The sequence below is a fragment of the Geotrypetes seraphini genome, chromosome 11, assembly GCF_902459505.1.
Source record: "Geotrypetes seraphini chromosome 11, aGeoSer1.1, whole genome shotgun sequence".
NCBI classification, from domain to species: Eukaryota; Metazoa; Chordata; class Amphibia; order Gymnophiona; family Dermophiidae; genus Geotrypetes; species Geotrypetes seraphini.
In genome coordinates, this window is record NC_047094.1 from 7,476,348 (window position 1) to 7,503,298 (window position 26,951).

Below are 26,951 nucleotides of genomic sequence, written 5' to 3' on the forward strand. Positions count from 1 at the left end.
CTTTAGTGTCCATCTCAACTTTAGTCCTTCCACACCAGCATTCTTCAATGCAAGGCTTGAGGGTCAGTAGCTGGAAACCATCCCATATCCTTCTTTAGTGTCCATTTCAACCTTAGTCCTTCCACAACAGCATTCTTCAATGCAAGGCTTGAGGATCAGTGGCTGGAAACCATCCCGTGTCCTTCTTTAGTGTCCATCTCAACCTTAGTCCTTCCACACCAGCATTCTTCAATGCAAAGCTTGAGGGTCAGTGGCTGGAAACCATCCCATATCCTTCTTTAGTGTCCATTCAACCTTAGTCCTTCCACACCAGCATTCTTCAATGCAAGGCTTGAGGGTCAGTGGCTGGAAACCATCCCGTGTCCTTCTTTAGTGTCCATCTCAACCTTAGTCCTTCCACACCAGCATTCTTCAATGCAAGGCTTGAGGGTCAGTGGCTGGAAACCATCCCGTGTCCTTCTTTAGTGTCCATCTCAACCTTAGTCCTTCCACATCAGCATTCTTCAATGCAAGGCTTGAGGGTCAGTGGCTGGAAACCATCCCGTGTCCTTCTTTAGTGTCCATCTCAACCTTAGTCCTTCCACACCAGCATTCTTCAATGCAAAGCTTGAGGGTCAGCGGCTGGGCCCATTCATGCTCTGATTCTTCCCTCTCTCCTCAAAGAATGACATGGGGATGGTTTCTCGCATTTAACCGTGGGGATGAGGACAGTGACAAATTCTCTCACTGTGTCATTCTCTATGCCTAACTCCAAAATCCACACTTTTAGGAAGTCATTAATGCATGTAAGTGACTTGCTTATCTTATTTTAAGAATTGGAATGCACAAACACAGTTTGTTTTGTTTTTTCTAAATGGTGCAGTACCCACCGCAAATATTTTTTTAGATTTGAAAAATTATACAGCTTCATATAATCGAAAACGTCATTGAGTTAACACTTTACGACACTAACTAATAGCAGGCAGGTGTGGAGATATTCAGGGCACGCGCTTCTTCGGTTTCTTAGTCTCTTTGTACCTGAGAAGGAAGTGTGATAACAACAGTAGTCAGTCAAAGTGTGTATTGAATTTGGAGAAGCAACTTTGTGAAAAGCATTGATAAATACCGTATAATGGACAGGTGAACTAGGTCACAGGAATAAATTAAATGTTAATTTAAAAAAAAAAAAAAAACCTTGGGTTGAGAACTGCTAATATAGTATTTTTAATATCAATTATAGCCACAAAGGAATGCGCCTCGACAAGGGAGTCCACTAAATTATCATTTTTTATTTTAAATCCTAATAAATCTTTTTCCACAAAAGGCTCAGGGTAGGTAAAAGAATATGGGGCTCACAATCAAAAAATAAAGAAGTCCAAAACCCATCAAAAGTTGGCACTTGAACATTCTTTTTTTTTTTTTTTAATTCTTTATTCAGTTTTAACTCTTGCAACAAGTGTACAAAATTCAATCAGATAATTCGTACAAATCACTTGACATTCTAACAATTATTGTCAAATGTATATAAAAAAGACCCCTCCCCCACCCATCCCATTCATCAGGAATAAACCCATTAAATCCCATAACATACCTCCCCATCCCCACATTAAATATAGTCCTATGTAAATAAAAGGTGTCCAAGGTGTCTATTCATTAGAATATGCAATCAATGGCCCCCAAATCTTTTTGAAACTATTATAATTTCCTTGCTGTATAGCAAGCATTCTCTCCATTTTATAAATATGACAAACTGAATTCCACCAAAAGGTATAATTAAGTTTAGTATAGTCCTTCCAATTTCCAGTAATATGTTGAATGGCAACCTCCGTCAGTATTGACCCTCGGGCTGTCCAAGTGCTGATTTTCAAAGTCGTTTTTCTGGACATCTAGCAAGGCTTTTTGCCTGCTGTGCATCCAGAGTTCCTGGGCGGACTTTGGGTGAGCTTAATTTAGACGTCTTGCAGTGACAATCGAACCTTCTCTAAGACGTCCTAGATGGAACTTAGACGTTCTGAGTTAGAACTGTATTAGAAGCATCTTAAGAGCCACAAAGGGACCCAAACTGACCTGATAACCACTAAATACATGAAGGTATGGCTTCCCCACACTCATCCACTGGTCACTGGCCTCCTCCCACCCCAAAAAAGTCTGAATGAAAGAGTACATAGAACAGCAGCACTTGGTATGGGAAAGCCTAGTGGAGCATCACACAAGTGTCTTCAGTAGCTAGTGAACGACAGAGAGGAGGACCCAGGCCCATAAGTCACTCTAACCACTACATTTAGGGTGGAAGGTGTGAGGCCGCCAAAATCCTACTCTACTGCCATATAGATGCCACCTGCAGTCATGTGAGCTATTTGAGTGGTAGATAGGTCTAGTAGGTTTTGGGGGAGTTTTGGAGCACTCACCATAAATTAGAAGGGAGATATGATAGTAAGATGTACCTCTGTCGCCCTTTATGTGAAGGTCGGAGCAGTTCCCTCTAAGATGACCCACTGCTTTGCTGGAATGTCTATGTGGCCAATCCATCACAACGATGGCCACTCCCATGTCCAAATGGTCTGGATTTGGACATTTTCAACTTGGATGTTTCTGTGGTCAAAAATGGGGTATAAAGTTAGGCGTCCTAAGGGTTAGATATATTTTTTTGGACGGCTTTCAAAAATGGACATTTCTTTGTTTCTGGCTTTGGCTGTTTTGCGGGAAATGTCCCAAGTTGGACGTAAACGTCCTTTTCGAAAATGCCCTTCGATCCAAAGAGTTAATTTTATAAACTATTTGGGGGGAAAATTCTATAAAGGGCATAAAAGGTTAAGCTCCCAAAAAACTGAGTGCTAAGCTAGCATTCAATGGTGGCAGAGTTGTGTGCTAGATCAGTTCTAGAATGCTTGCGTAAGTTTTCAGTTGTGCGCCAAACCTTAGGCGTGACCACTTACATCATATCTGTGGCTAGCATCAATAGTGGCACTTAAATACGGAAGTTGGGCACCCAAGTGCTTTTATTTTATAAAGTGTGCGCGGGAATAGTTGGAACGCCTCTGATACAGCCGTGCTGCCCCCACCGCAACGCCCTTTTGTACTAGCATGCAAGAGAAGGTAAGGAGCATTCCCTCGGACATTCGCCATCGTTTAACCATCCAGGAATGGCTCCTGGCCAGTTACATACCTTTTAGCCGGTGAACCACTCACATTCAATTTATTTATTATTTATTTATATTCTGCATATCCTACAATTGTATGTGGATTACAAATTATTCAGGTACTCAAGCTCACACTCTACCTAATGTACCTGGGGCAATCGGAGGGTTAAGTGACTTGCCCAGGGTCACAAGGAGCCATGTGGGTTTCAACTCACAATCCCAGGGTGCTGAGGCTGTAGCTTTAACAACTGCACCATTCTAGAAATCAAGATGTAGTAACAGTGATGCAAGTCTAGGACAATCCAGCCATTGTGACATCACTGATGAGGTTGGCTCTTATTGGTGGAATGAGGCATTATGTTGTCACAATACCAGCTCTGGTTATCAGAAGCTCAATCTTTTCACACTATTTATTCAGTTTTCAGGGGATCTCAGAACAGTTTAAATGAATTTGTTCATTTACTGAAGCATTTTTCCATATCTATCCCGAGCTCACAATCTATCTAATGTACCTAGGGCAATGGGGGGATTAAGTGACTTGCCCAGAGTCACAAGGAGCAGTGTGGAATTTGAACCCACCACTGCAGGGTTGAGTTCCTATGAGCGTTGGGAGTAGCACAGGCCATTCAGCGCAGCTCCCCGCGCTAGAAACTGCTATCGCAGTTTCATAAAAGAGGGGGGGGGGGTTAGTGTTATTCTATGCGACTAGGCGATCATTGAATGATAATAGTGTGGCTGTACCTCATATATCCAGCCAAGAAGGTTCTGGAAGGAACTAAGCTGCACCATTGACTGACCAGCCTAGCTATGTTGAGGGGAGCGGGAATTAAAACCCAGGAAAAGAAAAATCCTTGGCCACTATGAATAAAAGCTCTTGGCACTAGATTCCAGTCCTGGTCCAAACTCAACTAGAAATAAATATTTATTTATGTTAATAAGTAATTTGATTGTTTTTTTTTATTTGTTTTATGGTGGTGGTGGTGGGGGGGGGGTTCTGCTATTCACATATATATATATATATATATATATATATATATTTAGATATGTAAGCTATAAACATTTGAAATAAATACATACAGTATTCTGTTGGGGAGGGCCAGGGAATTAAGGAACTGGGGGGTCATAGAGTTTATTTATTATAGCAGAGAAAAAAGTTGGTATTTTTCTTTCTATTTTCCTGGATTGGTATTATTGTAGCTGATTGCTGTTGGTTTAATAAAAATAATTTAGACTAAGAAATACAAGCTGCGGGATAAGAACTCACAGGTTCAAGAAAAAAGCATATCTGCCTTTCACCAGAAAACAGTCTGCAAACCAAACCTTTGCTGTTTTTTGGCAGGGTGATGCAACCAGGTCCGATACTGACGAAGACAAAGCGTCGGCCAACTTCGATGAGGATTTAGAGAAATTCAAAGACCTCCGAGCCACTGGTAGGATGTGGAAGATTTTCTTGTTGGAATAAACGAGGGTGATGCAAAGTGCTGAAATTCATCATATGCCTTTAATTGGACGGTCCTCTTCCCGGGCACAGTTCCCTGTGTGGTGGGATGACAGAGCCGTTAAGCTTTCTCTTTCCAGTGTGTATCCCGCATTCTACATCATTTGCTCACTGATCAATTCATAACCTGCTTTTAAAGTTGCTGGGGGGGGGGGAGGGGGGAATTAGCTGTTTCCGTCAAGTGTTAGAGAACCTTAACCAAAGAGAGACTGGTTAGGTTTTCTTTATCTCTGCCATTCTCCCATTATTCAGGTACTCAAGCATTTTCCCCTCCCTGTCCTGGTGGGCTTACAATCTATCTAATGTAACTGGGGCAATGGGGGGGGGGGGAGATTAAGTGACTTGCCCTTGGTCACAAGGATCAGGGTGTTGAGGTTGTAGTTTTAACCACTGCACCACTCTAGAAATCAAAATGTAGTAAAAGTGAGCCATTGTGACATCACTGATGAGGTTGGCTCTTATTGGTGGAATAAGGCATTATGACATCACACTACCAGCTCTGGTGATCAGAGGCTGAAACTCTTCACATTATTTATTTATCCAATTTTCTATACCGTCCTCCCAGGGGAGCTCGAAACGGTTTACATGAATTTAGTTAGATACTGAAGCATTTTTCCCTCTCTGTCCTGGTGGGCTCACAATCTATTTAATGTACCTGGGACAATGGGGGGGGGGGGGGATTACGTGACTTGCCCAGGGTGACAAGGAGCAGTGTGGGTTTGAATCCACAACCCCAGGGTTCTGAGGCTGTGGCTTTAACCACTGTGCCACACTCTCCCACAATGCCACGGATATCAAGCACTGGCCCTGCATTTGCCTGACCTTTGGATTCTGTCCCTTCGCACTGAGAGCACAAAGTTTCTAGTTGTGACTTAAGGGCACTTACTCACACGCCAAGATGATAAAACCTAACTCCGTGGAAGTATAAATACCTGACTTTTTTTACTCACCAGACATTAGCGACATGTCTTTTGTCACAGACGCCTCCAAGGTCTTATCACTGGTTCAGATCTGCAAGCCAGAGTTCGAACCCCGTCTCCCAAACTATGGTGGAGGTGGGGACGCTAATCCAGTTTATCCCAGAAGGACTGAGCTCTGAATAAAATTCATCCTTGCCTCATTTGCCTTGTTCCCTCTATTTTCTTAAGGAAGAGGATTTTCCTAGACCGCAGTGGAAAGTCAAATTACTTTTCAGGCGATTGATTCTCCGTCGCCCCAGGTACAAAATCAGTGCCTGTATGTAATATGTAAACCACTTTGATTGTAACCACAGGACGGCAGCAATATTGCGTCCCATTTCCTTTCCCTTTCCTGTGTTGTTAGGCAACTATAGTTCAAATGAAGAATATTGAGAAGCCCAGATAAAATAGGGAAGGTAATGGTTGCAGCAAATGTTTTGTAGGGGAACGGGTTCCCTGACCCTATGGCTCAGGCTGGAACGTTCTGTGTGTTGTGGTATAACAACAGGTCTGGGTTCAGATCCTCAGCTGTATTGCAAGGATTTTTTGAAATTTACCAGCCTAGACGGTGCTTGTGATGAGAAAAGAGTCCGAAACGGAGCTTAGAGGGCAAGATGTCAATCTCTCATTTGGGGATTGGTGCAGCGATGCTGCATGTGGAAAGTGCTAAACTTTGGGATGCGTTGCCTGGAATTTTGTGATGGGAGGATGGATTTCAGGAAAAAGGCTGAAAACTCAGTTGTTTGTGTTAAGTTTTTCCGTTTTTGTTCTGCAATTGTGTTTTACTTTCAAACATTTTTATTGAAGGAACAAAGTAAAACAATTATATAATACAAATAGATATGCATTACAAATAATTTCACTAATTTTGAAAATTCAAATCTATATATTCCATGAAATACTATCATTCCTCCAAATATTTTATAAGACAAATCCTATTCCCCCCTTTCACCCCCCCCCTTCCCTTTTAAATTATAACATTTTATTGAAGGAAACAAGTAAATATATAATAATATAAAACAAATACATAAAATTCACAATTATGACATTTCCATATATATTTCTATCATTCCTCCAAAATATATTTCCATATGACCTATTTCAACCCTCCTACACCCCCCTATTCCCTTCCCCCATCCTCCTTCCCTACCCCCCATTCTTTTTATTTTATATTCAATTTATTACATTTCCATATAACCAATTCCATCCTACTCATACAACCCCCAGTTCCCTCCCCTCCTTGAATGGAAGGTGACAATTGTGTTTTAGGATTGTAAGCATTTTAAACTGTATAATTAATATACGGTATATAGATTTTTAAATAAATAAATAATAAATCTTAATGGAGCCAGCAAAGATGGCCCTATTAACTGTGGGTCCTGTGTGAACCAGTTTGGTTCCCCCCCCCCCTCCAGTCCTACAAAAGGGCAAGTGAGCAGCGTAGGTGGGAGGGGTGTAGTGCAACAGAGATTAGGATCACGGTGACTGAGGGGGAGAAAGAGAGAAGGAAAAGGGGAAAAAAAAGCTTTTGGTCCATTGCCAGTTGCAAAACGGACTCGGTCAAGTGCAGGGCTCCTCTGTCACCCTCGCTTAATGCCAACTTTGGGAGCCAGTCAAGCCAAGAAGGCAATTTGTTTTGGTTGAGTGAGAGAGGAGAGGTCGACAGCACCTGCAACACTGTCAGCCCCTAGTGGCCAAAGAGCGGCACTGAGGATGAACCTTAACAGCAGGAATCCTTGGAGATAGTGAGGGGTTCCTGCGTCTAGAAAGGGGCAGAGCCCTGAAAGCTTTGGATGTGGAAGCAAACCAGTTCAAACCAAATGCATGTCTTTTGCAGCTCTTCTCAAAAAAAACCCTTTTCTGTTGCTGTCTCACTATTTTGGGGGAAAGAGAGGTTGGAGAACTTGTGTATTTATGGGAGCTTTTAATTGATGTGCAGTTGGTCTCCTTTGTAGAGCTGAAGATGTACTCACTTGCCGTAACACCGAATGGGCACTTAGAGCCTCGTGGGACCATCCCCCCTCCTATCATCATGCGTACTGTTCCTACACCTATGCCTACCCCAAAGAGCTCCCAGTTTATGGATTCCGTGCACAGTTTTGGAGACTCAAGAAGAGGAAGCAACGCATCCATGGACCCATCAAACTATGACCAGAAGTCCTTGGTATGTAGCCAGAATGATTTGTTCCATTTGGGGAGGGAGTCTTGATCTGTATTGAATTGAGCAAACCCATTTAGGGATGCATTAAAAAAAATTTCTGAATGTCTTCCTAAATGTCAGAAACATGATGTAAAATTTGTGCTTTTGTTGTTGTTTTTTTTTAACTGGATATGCCTCATGTAGGACTAGGGGGCTTGCTATGAAGTTACCAAATAGTAAATTTAAAGCAAACTAGAAAAAAACATTTCTTTAGTCAATGTGTAATTAAACTCTAGAATATGTTGCCAGAGAATGTGATGAAAGCAGTTAGCTTAACAAGGTTTAAAAAAGTTTGGATAACTTCCTAAAAGAGAAGTCCATAAGACATTATTAAGATGGATTTTGGGGAATCTGTTTTACTCTTTGGGAATTTGCCAGGTACTTGTGACCTGAGTTGGCCACTGTTGGGAACAGGATACTGGGCTTGATGGCCATGCGGTCTGTCCCAGTATGGCAGCTCTTATGTGAGCCAAGTATAGGACAATCGGGCCATTGTGACATCACTGCTGAGGTTGGCTCTTAGGCATTGGTGGAATGAGGCATTATGACATCACAATCTCAGCTCTGGAATGTTGCTACTCTTTTGGGTTTCTGCCAGGTACTTAGGACCTGAGTTGGCCACTGTTGGGAACAGGATACTGGGCTTGATGGCCGTGCGGCCTGTCCCAGTATGGAAGCTCTTATGTGAGCCAAGTATAGGACAAGCGGGCCATTGTGACCTCACTACTGAGGTTGGCTCTTAGGCATTGATGGAATGAGGTATTATAGAAACATAGAAAGATGACGGCAGAAAAGGGCTATAGCCCATCAAGTCTGCCCACTCTACTGACCCATCCTCTTAAGTCTATGCTCTAATGACCAATTCCTCAGCTCGACCCTCGTAGGGATCCCACATAGGCATCCCATTTATTCTTAAAGTCTAGCACGCTGCTGGCCTCGATCACCTGCACAGTCGCAGCTCTGGAATGTTGCCACTCTTTGGGTCTCTGGAATTCAGACAACACAAGTGGATCAACTTCTAATTTATCCACCCCACATAGAAATATCTACAATTACAGCAAAAGGGGGGGTATAATGGATAATTTATACAATGCTTGCTTTAAATATTACTTTGCACATCAGTGTCTCTTTTCTTTTGAAATCAATGTAATTAATATATCACTTCTATTGACCCATTATTAACATTCAAATGCTACCCTACTTTAGCAATGAACTCACCCCCCCCCCCAGTGAATTAAACAAGAGGTTAAAGTATCATAAAGAATGCACCATCCTTAGTAAAGAGACCTCTTATAACATGGATGTTATTGCAAGTCTTCATCCTGAATGCATGTGATAATAATCATTTGCTTCAAAACCTCCTTCCTACGTGGCCCAGAGGTCAGGAATGAAGAGAGAAGGCTTTCAGGAGGTAGAGATGGGAACAGAATGGGGCAGGGCCAGGGGTAGAATGGAGCAGGACTGGGGATGGAACGGGACACGGCCATGCGTCCGGGATTGTACAACGCAAAATATGGTAACCCTAGGTAGGATCCTTCCTACCTAGTTAAATCCTTTAAAACAGGGGTGTCCAACCTTTTGGCATCCCTGGGCCACAAAAATGTTTCTGGGGCCACACAAACGCTGCAGTAAGACAGAGGAGGGAGCCGGCAAGACGGTAAACACCAGGGGGCAGCAGAGGAAAACACCGCATCGCCCTCGACCGGAGCCGCACAAAATACTTCACAGGGCCGCAGGTTAGACACCTCTGCTTTAAAATATCTTCCCCAGTTTCTTTAACATCCTTTACTGGAGGAGGCAGGGGGAGGGCGGGTCTAGAGCGGGATTGGGGGTGGGGGGGTGGGACTGGGGTGTAACAGGGTGGGGATGGGTGGAATTAGATAGGACTGAGGGGCCGGATTTTACTACTATAAAATCTGGCAACCCTATTACTGGGCAGCCAGTTTTGGAAATGGAGAGGGTCGGGGGGGGTGGACACAGTGAACCGTTTTCCTTACTATTTCTTCTGTGCTCAGCTGCATAAACCTTTTTTTAAAGTCACGTGCCGGAGCCGGGAGGCATTTGAGATGAGCTCCTGGGCTTCCAGGCTGAGCTTTTTGGTCAAGGTTCAAGGCCTTTCCTACGAGCATGGGCATAGCGGCTTCTTTTCCCTTTTCGTTTTCCTGGCTTTGCTGAGTCAGGAGGTTTGGGAACGAGAAGAAACAAGGCCACCGGGGAAGGGAAGGCAAGCTTGAAAGAGTTGCTGACAGTATAACCAGGCTGTGGTCTATGGATGAGATCCCAGACAGAAAACAACTTGTGTAATTATCTGTGTACAGCAAAAAACCAAATCCAAGGAGGAAAACAAGGTTCAACTATCTGCAGTGAAAAACAATCCAGAACAAACAAAGCAAAAAACTGCAGACCTTGTACACGATGCAGGCAGGCTTTATTATGACAAGTAAATTTAGGTTAAAAACCTTTTACCAGGTGAGGGACCCTCAGATTCCTTCTGCTTCCTCGGGCAGCTGATGTAGGAATTGCTCTGGAGCAGAAGGACTTCCCAGTTCTCGCTTTATTAAATGCTGTCAGTCATACAATATCGTTCTCGCTGCTTATTTCCGCGCAGAGGGTCAGCCTTTCTCTAGGCCCCACTTTTGTCAGCCCTAAGCATCGAGCATTGCACAGCTCACCCTTTCCTGCAGTTCGACTGATATTTGGTCTGAAGAAGAAAGGCCACATTAGTCCATATTATCGATTAGTGCATTGACTAGCGTTGGAAGCAAAAATACTATTTAAGTTTTCCTGTATTTGTTTTAAGCTGATTTCAGGAGAGTCTCCGATTTATTTGTTCTCTCACTTTGACTTTTATAGACCATCAAAGATTACGAGAAGCTCCAGCTTATTTGCCTATCCTAAGCCAAACGGTGTCAGATATAAGACCTTTTTTTGAAAAGACCTGAGCGTTTCAGGCAGGCAAACTACAACGTTGGCTCAGTGAATGTCTTCATCAAGCCATGTCGTATTGTTCTTTTTGAAAATTAGTAAAGTCTGCTTTGTTCGATAAATTTATCACTGAATTAGGTCTTTTTAATATTGTAGTTACTTTTTTAACCATTAATTCTGGTTTTATCCTATGATATGTATATACTTCGCTGATTGTTCAATTTCTTATGGTATAAACCACCTAGAACTCTTGGGTAATGGCGGTATAAAAGAATATATTTATTATTATTATTATTAGTGGTTAGTCATCATAGAATTTGTACTTAGCATACACCATTCCAGCAGCCAACCATAGGCGACCCATCGAGACTTGCCCCTTCAGTCTCTCTATACGTACAAATGTCGTACAATGGCATAATGACTTCCGGCTTACGGCTGACGAAACCCCTGCGTATGCAATCTATGATTTGTCTTGCCTTGGATGAAGCTTGCTCCACTTGATTTGCAGTCTTCATGTTCTCACTGACGATCACCCCTAAGTCTCGTTCCGCTTCAGTTCTTGTTAGGATCTCGCCATTAAGGGTGTAAGTCTTGCATGGATTTTGGCTGCCCAGGTGCATGACTTTGCATTTTTTTGGCATTGAAACTGAGTTGCCAGGACCTAGACCAGCGCTCCAGTAGAAGTAGGTCATACATCATGTTGTCTGGCATTGAATTTTTGTCTGTTGTGCTTTTGCCCACTACATTGCTTAGTTTGGCGTCATCGGCGAATAATGGTATTTTACCTCGCAGCCCTTCTGCCAAGTCTCTTATGTAGATGTTGAAAAGGATCGGACCCAGGACGGAGCCCTGCGGCACTGTCCTGGGCCCAATGTGCTGAGACTAGAATTGGTCCAGAGAATGGCCACCCGGATGGTCTCGGGACTCAAGGTTCTCCCATACGAGGAGCGGCTATGGAAGTTACAGCTCTACTCACTCGAGGAACGCAGAGAGAGGGGAGACATGATCGAGACATTCAAGTATCTTACGGGCCGCATTGAGGTGGAAGAGGATATCTTCTTTTTCAAGGGTCCCGCGGCAACAAGGGGGCATCCGTGGAAAATCAGGGGCGGGAAACTGCACGGTGACACTAGGAAGTTCTTTTTCACTGAAAGGGTGGTTGATCGCTGGAATAGTCTTCCACTTCAGGTCATTGAGGCCAGCAGCATGCCTGATTTTAAGGCCAAATGGGATAGACACGTGGGATCTATTCACAGAGAAAGGTAGGGGAGGGTCATTGGGGTGGGCAGACTAGATGGGCCGTGGCCCTTATCTGCCGTCTATTTCTATGTTTCTATGTTTCTAACGTTTAATGGTGGAAGCCCAATGTTCCCGGCTAAGCTCTCTCCTTTGTCTTTTCCTTCACTGTTTGGTTAATAACAAAATAAAAGACTGTCTTTGCATAATTTTCAAGCATCGGGAAACCAAGTGGCCGGAAAGCTCAAGTTTGTTTTTCTCTCGCTGAGCGTGGGCACGTATATAGTTTGGATCACTGAGGGGGCAATCCTATAACTTGGCATCTCCAGTTAGGTGCGTTGATGCTGCTCACTGAGTCCCAGTTACCTGCGTGCCAAGATGCCATTATAGAAAACCCAAAACAAAAAAAAGTCTTAAGAACTATATCTCACAGACCTCAGCGGTGCCGCTTGAATGAATCAAACTTTAAACACACAAGCGCCAAGATCATCATCGGTCTCATAAATACTTTAAATTGTTTTAAGTTATTTTTAACTTTAATTAGTTTCAAATAGAAAAATATTTATAGAGTAAAAAGGTACTCATTTTAGTCCAAGCGGATGGGGGTAAAGCAGGCCAACAGGCCCTAAGTATTTTCCTATTTGAAACTATTTAAAGTAAAAAATATTTAAAGTATTTATGAGTCCGGTGACGATCTTGGCGCTTGTGTGTTTAAAGTTTGATTTTTTAGGGTTTTTGTTTTTTTTTAATATACCGCCTATCAAGGTTATCTAAGCGGTTTAACAATCGGGTACTCAAACATTTTCCCGCTGAGGTCTGCGAGATATAGTTCTTAAGACTTTTTTTTGTTTTGGGTTTGATATTTTTGGTCTTAGAGAAACATAAGAGTATGATGGCAGAAAAGGGCCGACGGCCCAACAAGTCTGCCCACTCAAGAACCCTCCCTCCTCGAGAATCCATCTTTTAAGCATTCCTCTGGAGCGACCCCACCTGTCTGTCCCATCGTCCCTTGAAGTCGAGTGTGTCACTGGCCTCAACTACCTGACGTGGAAGACCATTCCATCGATCAATTACCCTTTCGGTGAAGAAGTATTTCCTGGTGTCCCCATGAAATCTTCACCCCCCTCCTGAGTTTTAGCGGGTGCCCTCTTGTCACCGTGGGACCCATAGGATAAAAGATTTCTTCCTCCACCTCAATGCGGCCCGTGACGTAATTGAATGATTCTATCATGTCCCCCTTTCTCTGCGCTCTTCGAGAGAATATAAACGCAGCCTGTTCAGACGTTCTTTGTATGGGAGATCCTTGAGTCCTGAAACCATCCTGGTGGCCATTCGCTGAATCGACTCCATTCTCTTCACATCCTTTTGATAATGTGGCCTCCAAAACTAAACACAATACTCCAGGTGAGGTCTCACCATGGATCTGTATAACAGCAGTATAACTTCAGGCTTTTGGCTGATAAAGCTCCTTCTGATGCAACCCAGCATTTGTCTAGCCTTTGCTGAAGCTTTCTCCACCTGATTGGCAACTTTCATATCATCCCGGATGATTACTCCCAAGTCCCGTTCTGCTGCAATTCTGGTTAGGTTTTCACCATTCAGGGTGTATGTTCTGCATGGATTTCCGCTACCAAGGAGCATTACCTTACATTTTTTGGCATTAAAATTCAGTTGCCAAGTACTGGACCATTGTTCTAGTAAAAGTAGGTCCTGTTCCATGGTTTCGGGCATGGTTGCGGCGTTAGGTTCTGCCGCGCTGCCCACAACGTTGCATAGTTTAGCGTCATCAGCGAATAATGTAATTTTGCCTCGAAGTCCCTGAGGCAGATCCCTTACAAAGATATTGAATAGTACTGGGCCCAAGACCGAGCCCTGCGGTACTCACTGGTCTTAAGTATAATAACATTGCTGCAAGTATAAAGCCGGCTTTGACTTGTATTGATTATAGAAAACCAGCATAGAGCTGAATTGGAGGACTGCCTAAACATAAATGGACGTGTCCAATCGCGCTGTGTAAAGCACTGTGCTTACAGAATGCTATAAGTTGCACGCATGTGTTGGAGACACGCCCATACTCTTATGCTCCGCCCCCTTGCAATACGTCGCGCTCCGCCTCTAGCAGTATTCAAATCCAAGCTAAAAGCATGCGCAGACTTCCTCCCTGTATGACAAGAACAGGCAACGGGGGCGGGGCTAGGGTGGGATTAGGGTGTTACAGGGCGAGAATAGGCGGGCCTGGGGGTGTGTCTAGGGGGTCCAGGTTTTCCGATTGGAAAATCTGGCAACCCTACCTATGTCCACCTTGTCATACTCTCTGCAAGAAACTCCCCAGCCTCTATATGTCACATTTGTTCTGTCTGTCTGTCCTAATTAGACAGTAAGCTCTTCCAAGCAGGGACCTTCTGTTACATGTTGAATGTACAGCGCTGTGTACACACTATAAAAATGATAAATAGTAGTGGTATGTGCTATGACAGTGGTTCTTAAACCAACCCAGTCGGGTTTTCAAAATATCCCTAATGAATGTGCATGAGTGAGATTTGCCTCTAAAGTAGGTAGCAGGCATGCAGATTTTTCCCATGCATATTCATTAACTCCTCATTAGTATCCAACCATAGCTTCAATTACTAACCTCTAACTCCACAGGGAAGCGATGATACTCTAGAGCATCTGGAAATAGCTCATTAGGCCAGAGAGAGAAATAGGAAACATATAGGGAGGCTATTTAAGTAATTTTTATAAAGATTGTGAAAGTATTTTCTGTAACAAGGTGGTAAACCAATGGTCTGATAAAATATTTGAATGTTACACTGTTAGTCTTGAGTATAATAGCTTCCCTATGGAGTTAGATGCATATTCATTAGGGATATCTTGAAATACGACCTGCTGGGGGTCCCTCAGGACAGGTTTAAGAACCTCTTCGTTATGACGCTAGAATAGCGCATAGACCACATATAAGCATAAGAGGTGCTTTTCTGTGCACTTGCACGCACAAGCTGAGCATAACTTTACGCAAAAGGTATTAGATTAAAGTGAAAAAGTTAATTAACCAAACTGAATCGAGATCCACACAAGGTTAACCTATCAAAGTTGGGTAACTGCATGAAGGAAAGACTCTCAGAATTGCCAAGCCAAAGCATCATAGTGATATTCTCCTTATAGCAGGGGTCTGCAACCTTTAAGACATAAAGAGCCACTTGGACCCGTTTTCGAAAAGAAAAAAAAACTTGGAGCCGCAAAACCATTATAAAACAAATCTAACACTGCATATATTGTTTCTTATCTTAATGCTATATACAGGATCACTAAATTGAAAATAAAATCATTTTTCCTACCTTTGCTATTTGGTGATTTCATGAGTCTCTGGTTGCACTTTCTTCTTCTGACTGTGCATCCAATCTTTCTTCCTTTCTTTCAGCCTCCTGTATGTTTCCTCTCCTCCAGACCTCATTCTCTCCCCCAACTTTTTCTTTCTGTCTCCCTGTTCCCCCTTCTTTCTGTCTCCGTGCCCTCCCCCAAGCCACTCGGTTTGCTGCCACCGCAATCGGGGAACAGCCCCCAAGCCACCGCCGTCCCAAGCTTTCCCTGCAGAAGTGTTGCGCTGACCAGCATTCCGCTCCCTGACGTCAATTCTGACGTAGGAGAGGAAGTTCCGGGCCAACAAGGCATTTCTCCTCATTTCATCCAGCCTGAGCCCCATCTCTCCTTGATCCAGCATTTCCCTTCTGTGTCTGTCAGAATTACCATTCCACCTATTTTCCAGCATCACCCTTCTTTGTGTCCATCTCACCTATATCCCTATCTCACCACTTTTTCAGAATCTTCATTTGTCTCTGTCCTTATCTTTACGCCATGTTCACCATTTGCCCTTTCAATGTCTTTATCTCCCCCCCCCCCCACTTTTTCAGCATTACTTCTATGTCTCTATTTCACCTCCTCTTCATGTCCCCTCTGTATCTCTATCCTTATTCAGTAGGTCCTGCTTACCCTTTCTCTTCTTTGTGTCACTATCTCCATTTTCAGCTTTCCCCCCTTTTCCTTTGTTACTGCACCCTGTAGCTAGAATCTTTCCACCCTCCCTCCACTCCGGCCCAGCCCAGTATGAAATATTTCCTTTTGTTTCCCTCCCCTCCCCTCTCTCTTTCTCTCTCTCTTCTCCTCCCTCACCCACGAGTCCTGCATCTGGCCCTCTCCCTTCTACCTGCACCTGGCAACATCCCCCTGCTCCGCGGCTCTCTTCAGCAACTCGTCAGCAGCGGTGATCAAGACAAGCTGCCGACATCGAGGCCTTCCCTCTACGAGTCCCGCCTTTGTGGAAAAAGGAAGTTGAATCAAGCGGGACTCGCAGAGGGTAGGCCCCGACGTCAGAAGCTTGTGTCGATCGCTGCTGCTGAGTTGCCGAAGAGAGCCGCGGAGCAGGGGATGTGGCCGGAAGTAGGTAGAAGGGAGAGGGAGATAGGAAGGCTGTAGATCTCCGGAGCATGACACCGACCCCGGCCAGGATGATTTCTTTTTCAGGCACCTTACAAGTCCAGCGTCGCGGGGGGAAATAGCCACGCTGAGCAGTGAGCTCAGCACTACACAGATGAAAGCCTTGCTTGCTGATTGGTCCGGCGGCACGGCGGGGCGGGGCCGCCGGACCAATCAGCAAGCAAGGCTTTCATCTGTGTATGTGCTGAGCTCACTGCTCAGCATGGCTATTTCCCGCCGCGACGCCGGACTTGTAAGTGCCTGCGTGACACACTACCGGAGCCGCAGCAAAGGTGGAAAAGAGCCGCATGCGGCTCTGGAGCCGCAGGTTGCCGACCCCCGCCTTATAGGAATTGTGGCATCGGTATCTTTCGTAGATCCAAAACCTTCATATTTATTTTGACGTATTTTTTTTATCAAGTCTATTCGTTTAATACTACTCAAAAAATTTTTAAAAATGTTCTTAAATGTTTTTTGGGGGTTTTTTTCAGATTTTTTAAAAAAATTTCATAAATATTTTTGGGGGTTTTTTTCAGATTTTTTAAAAAAATTTCATAAATATTTTTGGGGGTTTTTTTTCAGATTTTTTAAAAAAATTTTCTTATAACATACTTTAGCACAATTTAAATTATCAACCAATATTCAGTTCTAAACAATTGTGCTGCAAACCGTTATCATTGCTTCCAATGAAAGTAACTTTGTGTTGCAGATGATTTACTGCATCTCATTATGAGAAAAACTACTGTGGGATGCAAAATCTCAACCGACATTACTGGTTGTAGAACGGAGCACTTATCTTATGCTTCAAAAGTTGATCTGTGTCACTGAAGCGGCATAGATTATGCCGTGTAAACCCCAAATGTTTACAGTCCTATAAGGAGAATATCATTATGATCCTTTGGAGTGATAATTCTGAGATTATTTCCTTCATTTAGTTAACCCAACTTTAATAACATAACTTTACGTGTTTCCTTTATATGTTTTATTGAATATAATTTCTGGATCTGTAGCAACTTGCAAAAGTAATGCTTGTATCTAAAATTGAAAATCTTATAAATAAAAATTTTTTTTTTTAAAAACCCAAAAAACATAACTGTACGCATCCAGTTATAGAATTGTCCTTCAGATTCACAGAGACTGAATTTCTGCTGATTCATGCTACCGTGTAACATGTTTATAAAGAAACAAAAAAGGCAAAAGTGTCAAAAGGACTCTATGAGTGTAATCATCAGCCAATCACCACAACCAAACCATACAACACCAAACAATAAATATAAATTTAGAAATAGGGGCGCTCTCGGTGTGAGGTTTTAGCGACGGGAGAAACAACTCCAGCGCTTCCACATACAAAGACGAAGGTGAATCACCCCCGCCTGCACACCATCATAGATCTAATGACTATTTTTGTCTCCTTCAATCTTTATTGACTTCATTGATGTCTGGCTCGTCCTAAAGCTAAGTTGGCTGCGGTTTTATTATGCATCTTGGGGATTAGGCTGGGGAGGACTCTATGAGTGTTTTTTCAGTTTTTCACTCTTCACAACAGTTCACAGTTTGTGATTTATTTATTGATATTGATTCAACACATGGGGCTCTCTATGATGGTGTGCAGGCGGGGGTGATTCATCTTCGTCTTTGTATGTGGAAGCGCTGGAGTTGTTTCTCCCGTCGCTAAAACCTCACACTGAGAGCGCCCCTATTTCTAAATTTATATTTATTGTTTGGTGTTGTATGGTTTGGTTGTGCTGATTGGCTGACGATTACACTCATAGAGTCCTTTTGACACTTTTGCCTTTTTTGTATCTTTATAAGCACCTTTTGGCAACGTTTAGGAGTTAATTGTGTTACCGTGTAACATGTGTCATATGTTTGTCTGTCTCTTCTCTCAGTCCAGCCTCCGCAGTTCTCCCTGTACACCGTGGGGTACCTATAGCAACTGGGGGAGCCGGCGCTCCAGCTGGAATAGCATGAGCAGAGCCCCAAGCCTCAAAAAGAAGAATCAGAAAGGGGAAAGGGAGTCCTTGCTGTCTGGTGAAGGGAAAGGGAGCACGGACGACGAGTCTGACGACTGCAAGTCCAGCACTGTGAGCAGAGGGTCGCTGCTCCGTCGAGCTGAATCTCTCGATACCAGAGGTTCTGTGGACTTGCCTGAGCTTCTTCAGGTGCCCATCATGCGGAACTCTCTCAATATCGGTCCAATGGCTATGGTACCCGCAGACTACCAGGACTGCAATGGCAAGATGGTGCACGTACCCAATGAGTACTTAATGCGCACCGACACGCAGAAAGATGATCCACTGGACTATGATGATGACATGGAGGATGTAAGTTACCGCTTCAATGGTTGGCGGTTTTCTATATGTTTCCTATTTCTCTCTCTAGCCTAATGAGCTATTTCCAGACGCTCTGCCACCCAAAAAGGCCTAGGACCATATTCTATAAACGGCGCCCTAAGTTAGACAGCGATAGGCACCCTATCACCACCTAATATAATTGGTAAAGCCATTAAAAGAGAATTAATTTTGGTAGGGCATTCCATAATTGAGGTCCCACGACCTTAAAGATTGAATCTCTACACATCTCTAATCTTATTTGTATGAAATCCGGAACATCAAGTAACGCTTGATAAGTGGACACAAGGTATCTCTGTTCCCAACTAGAAACATGATGGCAGATAAAGGCCAAATGACCCATCCAGTCTGCTCATCCGCAGTAACCATTATCTCCTCCTCTCCCTATTGGCTAAGGCTCTTAACATTTGCATCTCCTCTTCCTATAGGCTAAGGCTCTTTACACCTGCATTGTGAGGTCATAGAAACATGATGGCAGATAAAGGTCAAATGGCCCATCCACAGCATCCACTCTCTCCTCCTCTCCCTATTGGCTAAGGCTCTTAACATTTGCATCTCCTCTTCCTATAGGCTAAGGCACTGTGCACATGCATTGTGAGGTCATAGAGCTGCCCATTCACAGTAGCCATTATCTCTTCCTCTCTCTAAGAGATCCCATGTGCCTATCCCAGGCTTTCTTGAATTCAGACCCAGTCTCTGTCTCCACAACCTCTTCCAGGAGACTTTCCCACACATTTACCACCCTTTCTGTAAAAAAAAAGTATTTCCTTTGATTACTCCTGAGCTTATCACCTCTTAACTTCATCCTATGCCCCCTCATTCCAGAGCTTCCTTTCAAATGAAAGACTCGACTCATGCGCATTTATATCATGTAGGTATTTAAATGTCTCTACATGATGTAAATGCACATGAGTCAAGTCTTTCATATGAAAGGAAGCTCTGGAATGAGAGGGTTTAGGATGAAGTTGAGAGGTGTAATCTAAGAAAATACTTTTTTATAGAAAGGCTGGTAGATGCCAAACTAGTTTTTCCAAATCCAATCTGAACTTGAGTAGGGTTATGAAATGTTGGCCTTTGTACCCAACCTCAGAAGCGTTGTCACATCAGCCTTTCCCGTTTGGGAGAGTATTCCTTAAACTAGCCTCAGGTAGGTTGTGTTGGAATTCTTGGCTTTTCCTCTTCAGCTGTTTAAAGTCCATTTACTAAGATAAAAATATTGTTTCTGTCTCCTATTTGTTAGACCATGCTTCCTACATGGTGCAAGTTGATACATGAATTTGATTAAAATAAAGAGCAAAAGCCATTCTCAGCTGAGATTTTACAATGTCGTTCTATTTGGAGGGTGTGAATGAAACTGTAGAGCAGACTTATATCTGTCTTTGGTTTATGATCCAGCTCATGGAGATAGCTAGAGCTGGGCTTGTCTGCTGTTAAGACATGGGGAAGCCTCTGCTTGCCCTGGATCGGTAGAATGGAATGTTGCTACTCTTTGGGTTTGGGCCAGGTACTAGTGACCTGGATTGGCCACTGTGAGAACGGGCTTACTGACCCAGTAAGGCTATTCTTATGTTCTTATGTAGCAGAAAAGATCTGAGCCTATGAACAACTTGGTATTAGGTGACACCTAGTGGTTGATCAGTGAGTAGCACTGTAAATACCTAAAGAGTGAGTGGTGATCTGCACATATCACAGGTGATCACTGCAGCATTTCATCTACATGTGAAAGACAATATAGCAAAACACTAATTACTGGAAGCCCAAGAACTACTGTCTAAGGAGAGTCATATGGACAGGGGTTAAGGTAGAGTTCCTGCAAAGTAGGATGAAATATGGGCAGTTTCTTTCTCCATTAGAACCTAAAAAAATTCAAGTGTAATAGTACAATATATCAAAGTATTTTAATGAAGACCCAGGGTTCTTATCAAAATAGTAGCCTTCAATGCATCCTCATGAATATTATTTAAAGGAAATAGTCTTGTTTTAACATGCACTATTAAATTTAATATTAAAGTACCTTCCATTGATAGCTTAGAGGCTTTAATTAACATAGCACTGAACTATATTACTACTTCAGTAAGAGTCCCAGTGGGGAAGGCTCGGAGTAAAGAGTGGTGAAAAGCTGTTAATCCATAGACTTTAGGTTTTGCATAAGGTAATCGCAGTCCCAGACCACAAACAGCTAATTACTATTGATTTAGCTTTTCATTAAAAAAAAAAAAGAAGCATGTTGTTTAATTAACTTTTTTAAACCCTTGTTTTAGATATCCCAAAGGTAATGAAATCCATTCAGCACTGGGAAATACGTTTACACATTTTATCTGGTGATACCAAGATAGCTCCACTGAGTCACATGGGATCTGTTGATATTTCAAGCTAATAAGGCATATGGTTCTCTTTCTTCCTGGTGAACGACCCAAGTTTTCAAGACATCTTTCAACAGGTCATGGAAGTAAAACTTTGCATGACTCTTATGAAAGAGGAATTTAGAGATGGAAGATGAATATAAAAACATAAAAATGGCCTTACTCAGACAGACTGAAGGTCCATCAATCCTGTTTCTAACAGTGGTCAACCAAGGTCCCAAGTACCTGGCAGAAACCCAAAGAGCAGCAACATTCCAGAGCTGAGATTGTGATGTCATAAAGCCTCATTCTACCAATGCCTAAGAGCCAACCTCAGCAGTGATGTCACAATGGCAGAAACCCAAAGAGCAGCAACATTCCAGAGCTGAGATTGTGATGTCATAAAGCCTCATTCCACCAATGCCTAACAGCCAAACTCATCAGTGATGTCACAATGGCTCCATTGTCCTGTTCTTGGCTCACATAAAAATAGCCATCCTGGGTCAGACCAATGGTTCATCTAGCCCAGTTTCCCAACAGTGGCCAATCCAGGTCACAAATAATAGCAAGATTCCATGCTACCAATCCCAGGGCAAGCAGTGGTTTCCCCCATGTCAGTCTCAATAGCAAACTATGGACCTTTCTTCCAGGAACATGTCCAAACCTTTTTTAAACCCAGCTACACTAACCACTGTAACCATATCTTCTAGCAACAAGTTTCAGAGCTTAATTATTTTTTGAGTAAAATTATATTTTCTCCTATTTGTTTTAAAAGTGTCCCCGTGTAATTTCACTGAGTGTCACCTGGATTTTGTACTTTTTGAAAGGGTGAAAAAAAGATTCACTTCTACACCACTTAGGATTTTGGAGATCTCAGTCATATCCCCCTTCAGTTGTCTCTTTTCCGAGCTAAAGAGCCCCGACCTGTTTAGCCTTTCCTCATATGAGAAGATTTCCATCACCTTGGCCGCTCTTCTTTGAATCTTGTCTAATTCCGCTATATCTTTTTTGAGATACGGCGACCAAAACTGTGGACAGTACTCAAGGTAAGAATGCACTATGAAATGATATAGAGGCAATATAATATTCTTGGTTTTATTTACCATCCCTTTCCTAATAATTCCTAGGATCCTGTTTGCTTTTCTTGCTGCCACTGCATTCTGGGCAGAAGATTTCAGCAGGGTGTCTACAATGGCACCCAGATCTTTTTTAGGGTCCTTACTTCTAAGGTGGACCCTAGCATCCGGTAACTGTGATTCAGATTATTCTTCCCAATGTGCATCACTTTGCATTTGTCCACATTAAATTACATCTGCCATTTGGACGCCCAGTCTTCCAATTTCCTAAGGTCCACCTGCAATTTTTCACAGTCTGCATGCGTTTTAGTAACTTTGAACAGTTTAGTGTCATCTGCAAATTTAATCGCCTCATTCGTCGTTCCAATTTCCAGATCATTTATAAATATGTTAAATAGCACCTGTCCAGTACAGATCCCTGTGGCACTCCACTATTTACCCTCCTCCACTGAGAAAAAAGGCCATTTAACCTTATCCTCTGTTTTCTGTCCGATAACCAATTCCTAATCTACAACTGAACTTTGCCACCTATCATATGTCTCTAATTTTTTCAGGAGTCTCTCGTGAGGAACTTTGTCAAAAGCTTTCTGAAAATCTAGATACACTACATCAACCGGCTCACCTTTATCCACATGTTCATTCACACCTTCAAAGAAATGAAGCTCATTGGTGAGGCAAGATTTACCTTGGCTGCAGTGGCGTAGCAAGGGGGGGGGGAGGTCCGCTCCGGGTGCCATCTTGGTGGGGGCACTGGCACCTGTCCTGTTCTCCGCCCCCTGCTCCTTCTCACTCTTCCCCCCTACCAGGATGGGGAAATTGAGTTCCTACAGGGACAGGGAAAAAGTAGCCCATCAATGCCTTCCACAGGGCTGGACCTGCCACTGAGAAAGCTAATAATAATAATACATTTTATTCTTGTATACCGCCCAACCATTAGTTCCAGGCAGTTAACAATCAAGAAGAACCGTACAATCAGTGAAGCATACATGTAAATAGATTAAGAAAATAATCATGATACAAACTTATCAGACAAATAGGTTTTCAACAATTTTCTAAAGGCGTGATACGATAATAAAAAACTTGTTTCTATAAACTCCGTATTATTCGTTCATTGACTTCAATCTTACAGACAGAATCAATTACAATTCTGGTTCATTCTTTGATTATCTCTCACCTAGACTATTGTAATTCCCTTTTTAACGGTCTCCCACAAAAAGAAATCCGACGTCTTCAATTGATTCAAAATACAGCAATAAAACTCATTTACAAACTAGGGAAATATGATCACGTCACTCCAATTCTGAAAGATGCCCACTGGCTTCCTGTGGCCCACCGAATCACATTTAAAATTATTCTCTTGACCTTTAAAATAAAATCCTCTCATTTGCCTTCATTTCTACATAAACTTCTCATCCCCCATTGTTCATCTCGTACTCTGAGATCCACAAATCAAAATCTTCTTCTGATTCCCTCTATTAAAAATTTTTATTACACACGGAAAATAAATTTCTCTGTCACTGCTCCAACACTATGGAATTCTTTACCACAACCACTTCGTGACGAACAACAACTGGATAAATTTAAGATAGGCCTAAAGACTTTTCTATTCCGTGATGCATTTATTTCAGTTTAGTATCTATTTCTCAGTTATTTTTAATTATTTAACTTCAAAAAAATTATTTCAAAGACTTTTCCCCACCCAAATGTTTTTTCCCATCCCCTCTTTCTCCCTTTTCTCTCAACATTGTAACTTTACCCTACCATTAACCTCTTCCCTCACAATCAAGTTTGTCTAGTCTATGTTTTAATATACACTGTCTGTCCTCTAAATATTGAATATATTAACTCCTCTTCCTTTTTTATATTTTTATTGTAATGTACACCGGCCAGATATTTATTTGATGGTCGGTATATTAAAACCTAATAAACTTGAAACTTGAAACGATTGAGTTTGAGGAATCAAAGAACTTAACCAGATATTCATCTTCCCTAACTGGAAAGCGAAGGTCTTATCTAAAAAAATTTTTGCAACGACAAGTTTTTACAGATGGAACTATAAACGTACTTTGAATTGGAAGGATAGGTATCCTGGAGCCAGACCAAAAAGAGCTTTAAAGCAAGTACAGCCAAATTTAAAGAGAATTCGCGCTTCGAATGGCAACCAATGTAGTTGGCGATAAAAAAATCTCGAATGATCATATTTTTTTAAATCCATGGATATGTTTTTATGTCTATTGTTTAAATGATTCATTTATTTCCCCAATTTTATTTTTGTTATACGCATTGAAAATATTTGATATAGCGTGTAAATCAAAATTTCAATAAACTTGAAACTTGATCCAAAGATCAGGCGCACAGCCGTGTTCTGTATTACTCGAATGCGATTTAAAGTTTTCTTATAAGATGCTAAATAGATGATGTTACAATACTCAAGAGCAGATAGAATTAGAGATTGAATTAATAATCTAAAGGAAACAAAGTCAAAATACTTTTTTATAGTTTGAAGTATCCAGAGGATTGCAAAGCACTTTTTATCATCAGATCAGTATGATCTTCTAACGTTAAATAGCGATCTTATGTCACCCCAAAGAATGGTTATCTCCTTCAGGATTCTCCCTTAGTCCCTAGGTCAGGAAAGTAAGGCTTTGGTGGCCCCTGCATGAGATGCTCCTCTCTATGTTCCTTGTAGGTCACCATCTGAGAGAGGACGATCTGTCTTCTTTATTACACTATTTCCCTCCAAAAAATTCAAGCTAGGATGCAGTTCGGTCATTTTTCAGGACAAGCCTTCTACTATTCAGGTTTGATTGGAGAAGGAACTGGGAATGTTCTTTCTGCAACTAATCTAATCTAATCTAATACTTAGTTTTGTATACCGAGACTTCAATCCAGGAAAGCTCGACTCGGTTTACATTGATTAAGTTAGGCCAATAAGGGCATATAGAGAATTATCAAGAAAGATTAGTTTCCAAAATGTTTAGTAAACAGAATGGTTTTCAGAGACTTACGATAAAAGGGAAGGGAACCAGAACTTCTTAAGCGAAGTGGAAGGTCGTTCCAAAGTCGAATAAACTTAAAAAGCAGAGATTGACCAAGAGTCTTGATTCTTTTAATACATTTGCTAGATCAGTGATTCCCAACCCTGTCCTGGAGGAACACCAGGCCAATCGGGTTTTCAGGCTAGCCCTAATGAATATGCATGAGAGAGATTTGCATATGATGGAAGTGATAGGCATGCAAATTTGCTTCATGCATATTCATTAGGGCTAGCCTGAAAACCCAATTGGCCTGGTGTTCCTCCAGGACAGGGTTGGGAACCACTGTGCTAGATGGACAGGACAGCTTGAATTGTTGATCACCCCTTGCAAAAGAGAATCTATAAGAGTTCCAAGATAAAGGAACTAGGGGAGTAAAAATACCACAGAGGATTTTAAAAAAGTGACACAGGCACATTTAAACTGGATTTTAAAATATACAGGGAGACAGTGGAGATTATAAAGCAGTGGGGTCACATGATCAAACTTGCATTTCCTGAAAATCAGTCTAGCAGCTGTATTCTGGACCAATTGTAGTCTAGAAAGAAAGGTTTTTGTAATAGTGAGGTAAAGGGCATTACAATAGTCAAGGTGAGATAAAATAATCGACTGAACCAAGATGGAAAAATGGTGTTCATGATAAAGATGTCTGACCTTCCTCCGCATGCGTAAGTTGAAAAAGCATTTCTTAATCACAGAGTTGATTTGATCCTTGAAGGAAAGTGAGGAGTCGAGGAGGACTCCCTAGGATCTTAGCAGAAAACTCAATTGGTAGGGAGGATCCAGAAGCCAGTACTACAGAACCAGGGAGACAATCCAGTTTTGGGCCGAGCCACAGCAGTTTTGTCTTAGATGCATTTAATTTCATCCAAACAGACTGGGCCCGCATTAAAGTTTTGAGATATAAAGATTTACTTTAGGCACTAAATCAGTAGTATCCGGATCCATCTCTATCAGAATAAAAATGTCATCAGCATACGTGAATAAGGTTTCACAAGTAGACAACTTAAAAATATTAAGAGTGGTCATATAGAGGTTAACTAATATCGGTGAAAGTGGAGAGCCTTGAGGAACTCCACAAGAAGGTTGCCATATAAGAAGGTGCATTTACTTTCCTGCTCTACAAGTTTTAGAAGATCCTCACTGGTACTGCTTTTGACAGTCACAAAATCTCACTTGTTAATGGGTTCAGATGCATCCAGGCAGCGCGGTGTCCTCTGTGAGAGGCCAAGGGATTGATTCGGTGGTAACTTCAAGAATATTTCTTCATGGAAAGAATGATGGATGCATGGAATGGTCTCGTGAGGAAGGTGATGGAGGGAAAAGAGCAGGGAAACTTTATTTTAAAAACATGGAGCAAACATGAAAATGCGAGTGGAAATCCAAAGATCGACTTGGGTCTCTGGCACCACAGCAGTAATGGAGCCAGGCTCCCGATGTGCATTCAGCGTGGCTCCCTGCGCTAATAACCGCTATCGAGGTATAGTAAAAGGGGACGGGTAAGTTTCCACAAGAGAGGATCACAGAATAAACGGTTTGAAAAGTTTGGTAAAAAAAAAAACCCAGTTAAACAAAAAAAAATTTTTATTTAGCAAAACCTATTTTTCTGATGGGATGGAAAAACTGGACATTCGATGGACTAAGTGGACAGACCGCGATGGAGACTATGTTGAGAAATATAACTGGTTTGAGAGTTTTTAATATTTGTTTAACTTGCTTTTTTTAATGAACTTTTCAAAC

General features: G+C 42.2%; 1 protein-coding gene across 1 annotated transcript in view; it reads left to right on the forward strand.

Annotated features, from left to right (window-relative positions):
- CACNA1H (calcium voltage-gated channel subunit alpha1 H) overlaps positions 1-26,951 on the forward strand; it is a 304,694-nt gene that overhangs the window by 189,114 nt on the left and 88,629 nt on the right. The window contains exons 13-15 of the mRNA XM_033914172.1: positions 4,459-4,549; positions 7,532-7,740; positions 18,297-18,731. Of these exons, the coding sequence (XP_033770063.1) occupies positions 4,459-4,549; positions 7,532-7,740; positions 18,297-18,731 (735 nt within the window). The remainder of the gene's footprint in view (positions 1-4,458; positions 4,550-7,531; positions 7,741-18,296; positions 18,732-26,951) is intronic.